We start from the raw sequence: 3,549 nt of genomic DNA on the forward strand, positions 1-3,549 counted from the left end.
AAAAAAAAAAAAAAAAAAAATCCCAAGAATGACAAATGTGACTTCTTAAAAATCATAACTTCTAGTGTGTGAAAAACAAAACCAAATTTAAAAGGCAAACAACAAATTGCAAAAAATATTCACAAGTGCAAAAGAGGATTAATACAAACAACTAATGTAAATTGATAATTAAAAACACAGTCTCCACCAGACAAATAATCAAGGGACATGACCAGATAATTGGCCAAATAGAAATTATCAAAAGTTGAAAATCTGAAGAAGTTTAAACATATTTGAAAAATTATTTAAAAACTTATTTAAAAATTCAAAGTAAAACAACTAGGTATTAATTTTATCTATCAAATTATTTCATATTAAGAGTGAGAACACTGAATGCACTTAAGAGTGAAACAGGCAATTTCTATTCTGAAGTAAAGACAAACTTAGCCTCTTTGTGGGTGATAGAAACCAAAAAGTTTTCCAATTGCCATACTCTTTAGTTCAGTAATTCCATTCTTAGAATTTTTTTCTTTGGAAAACATCCTGAATAGAAAAAATAAAATGTAATATGTACAAAGATAGTTTTCACAAGATTATTTATAAACAAAAATCAAAGATACCATGAATAGTAATGTGATTAAATATATGATGATGATGGTATATGATGAAATGTTGTGTAAACATTAAAAAAATTTTAGTTCAATTTATTGAAAATAAATGTTTACTATGGAAAAGAAAATTATTTTTGTTACATTAACTGAAAAGTGACAGGAAACAAAATTGAACATAGAAGTGTAAGAGTAGTAAATAATAAATAAATGAAAGCGTATGAAGTAAATAAATGGTAGTAGTAATAAAATTTAAAATACATAAAGATGAAAGATCAGGGAGAAGAAAAAAGCCAAAGTGTTAACTATTTATTATTAAGTAATGGAAATATGAGAAATTTTAATTTCTCTTAAAAATATTTTCCTAATTTAAAAATTGTCAACATCCTTAACTTTTAAAGTACTTTATAAAAGCTTCCGAAAATGAAGTAAGATGAAGTGCAGATGCTTGGGCCCAACACCCAAAGATTCTTTTTTTTTTTTTACATATTTATTGGAGTATAATTGCTTTACAATGGTGTGTTAGTTTCTGCTGTACACCAAACTGAAGCAGCTATAAATATACATATAGCCCCATATCCCCTCCCTTTTGAGTCTCCCTCCCACCCTCCCTATCTTACCCCTCTCGGTGGTCACAAAGCACCGAGCTGATCTCCCTGTGCTATGCGGCTGCTTCCCACTAGCTATCTATTTTACATTTGGTAGTGTATATATGTCCATGCCACTCTCTCACTTCTTCCCAGCTTTCCCTTCCCACCCAAAGATTCTGACGTGTGAGCCTGGGATACAGCCTAGGAACCTGCACCTATAACAATTATCCCAAAGCATCCGGGGCCCACATTTGAGGAAATACTGACATCACATTATTAAGCCTAATTGCCATCTCCTTCATGTCTCTTGTGACACCTCCATAGCCCAGGGCCTCTGCTTGTGCCATTTGCTCTGCCTCAGATGCCCTGCTCAGTCTCTGGAGACCTTCCTTTGCTTTCAGGGCCTTCTCAAATCTCCTGGAAAACGAACTTCTCCTGCCTCTTCCTTCATTAAAATATGGACGTGTCTTGTATTTTGTCTTTTTGACTGCCTTTCTCCCTTCCAGACTTTGAAACTAAGATCACATTTAGCACCATCCTAGTACAAAGCCAGGGGTCCCTAAATACATGGGTACAATGGAATCAGAGGACCCTGTGCCTCACCTCTGAAGAAATCAAAGCCCTGTGTCCCTGCCACTCTTTGCCAAATTCCTCTGAAATGAAGCCTCCTGTTTGCTGTCCTGGATCACTAAAGAGGGAACAGTGCACAGCGGGAAGAAGTAACTTCCTCTAAATCAGTGATTCTCAACCGGGGCGATTTTGTCTCCCAGGGGCATTTGGCAATGTCTGGAGACATTTTTGCCCCTCACAGCTGGAGAAGTGCTACTGGCATCTAGTGGGTGGAACACGGAGATGCTGCTAAACTTCAGCCCCCCACAATAAAGAATTATTGAACTTAAAATGTCAAAGCGCTGAGGTTGAGAAACCCTGCTTTAAAGAACAGCCTGGTCAATAATAGACATTGACAGTTAATGCATATCTGTCAGGCTTCAGCAGGAGACAGTATACACTCAGCTGGGGTTCTGAAATTAATTTAAGGAAGGACTACTTACAGATGTGAGCAGGGTTAGGGAACCGGAAAGGGATGCAGAGGCGCTCAAGTACCAGCAACAGAGGGAAGCTCTTCCAGCTGGAAGGCTGAAGAGCAAGAGCAGCGTGACTAGAGCTCAGTGAGAGCTGGAGCCTGAGGAGGGGCTGCGCAACAGGAGCTGTGCTCAGGGAGGCCACAGTGTTGCCGGAAAATCACCCTGCCCTTCTCCCCCCTCCCACTCTCCAACCTCTTGCTGGTATCTTCTCTCAGCCAAGCACAGCCAGAAGCCAGAGAGCTGCAGAGGGCCTTGTCCCTCAGGGCACAAAGCAGGGGAGACAAGGGAGAGGTGTAAATAGGAGCCAAGGTCAGACAGAAATAATCAACACACTAAGTATATTGGCCCCAGGCCTGAGTCCTGTCTGGGGCCTTATTGAGAGGGAATATAACCTCTAAAGAGCAATCAATTCCCATGGCTGACAGGCCTCCAGATCCAGTCCATTCTGAGAACATTGTGCCATCCTCCCCCAGCATGGGCATGTCCATAGGAAGTCTCCAGCCCACTGGGAGTCTGCTGGACTCATCTGACTTTTGTCCCAACCAGATCTGGCACCACTCCTTCTACAATGAGCTGCGGGTAGCACCTGAGGAGCACCCCACCCTGCTCACGGAGGCCCCGCTAAATCCCAAGGCCAACAGGGAGAAGATGACCCAGGTAAGAGGCCAGGAAGACTTGAGCACTGGCACAAGAACACAACATGGCTGCTTGGCCAGATTCTTTCTCCCATTCATGCATCAATGCAACAGATTTTTTTTTTTTAACATCTTTATTGGGGTATAATTGCTTTACAATGGTGTGTTAGTTTCTGCTTTATAACAAAGTGAATCAGTTATACATATACATATGTTCCCATATCTCTTCCCTCTTGCGTCTCTCTCCCTCCCACCCTCCCTATCCCACCCCTCCAGGTGGTCACAAAGCACCGAGTCGATATCCCTGTGCCACGTGGCTGCTTCCCACTAGCTATCTACCTTACGTTTGTTAGTGTGTATATGTCCATGACTCTCTCTCACCCTGTCACAGCTCATCCTTCCCCCTCCCATATCCTCAAGTCCATTTTCCAGTAGGACTGTGTCTTTATTCCAGTCTTACCCCTAGGTTCTTCATGACATTTTTTTTCTTCTTAAATTCCATATATATGTGTTAGCATACGGTTTTTGTCTTTTTCTTTCTGACTTACTTCACTCTGTATGACAGACTGTAGGTCCATCCACCTCATTACAAATAGCTCAATTATGTTTCTTTTTATGGCTGAGTAATATTCCATTGTATATATGTGCCACA

General features: G+C 40.8%; 1 protein-coding gene across 1 annotated transcript in view; it reads left to right on the top strand.

Annotated features, from left to right (window-relative positions):
• The window catches only part of ACTG2 (actin gamma 2, smooth muscle), a 23,733-nt gene that overhangs the window by 12,990 nt on the left and 7,194 nt on the right, over positions 1-3,549 (top strand). Inside the window, exon 4 of the mRNA XM_027099070.1 lies at positions 2,809-2,947. Within this exon, the coding sequence (XP_026954871.1) occupies positions 2,809-2,947 (139 nt within the window). The remainder of the gene's footprint in view (positions 1-2,808; positions 2,948-3,549) is intronic.

The sequence above is a fragment of the Aethalodelphis obliquidens genome, unplaced genomic scaffold (assembly GCF_003676395.1).
Source record: "Aethalodelphis obliquidens isolate GAN/ISIS:26980383/991018 unplaced genomic scaffold, ASM367639v1 scaffold128, whole genome shotgun sequence".
In the NCBI taxonomy this organism is placed as follows: Eukaryota; Metazoa; Chordata; class Mammalia; order Artiodactyla; family Delphinidae; genus Aethalodelphis; species Aethalodelphis obliquidens.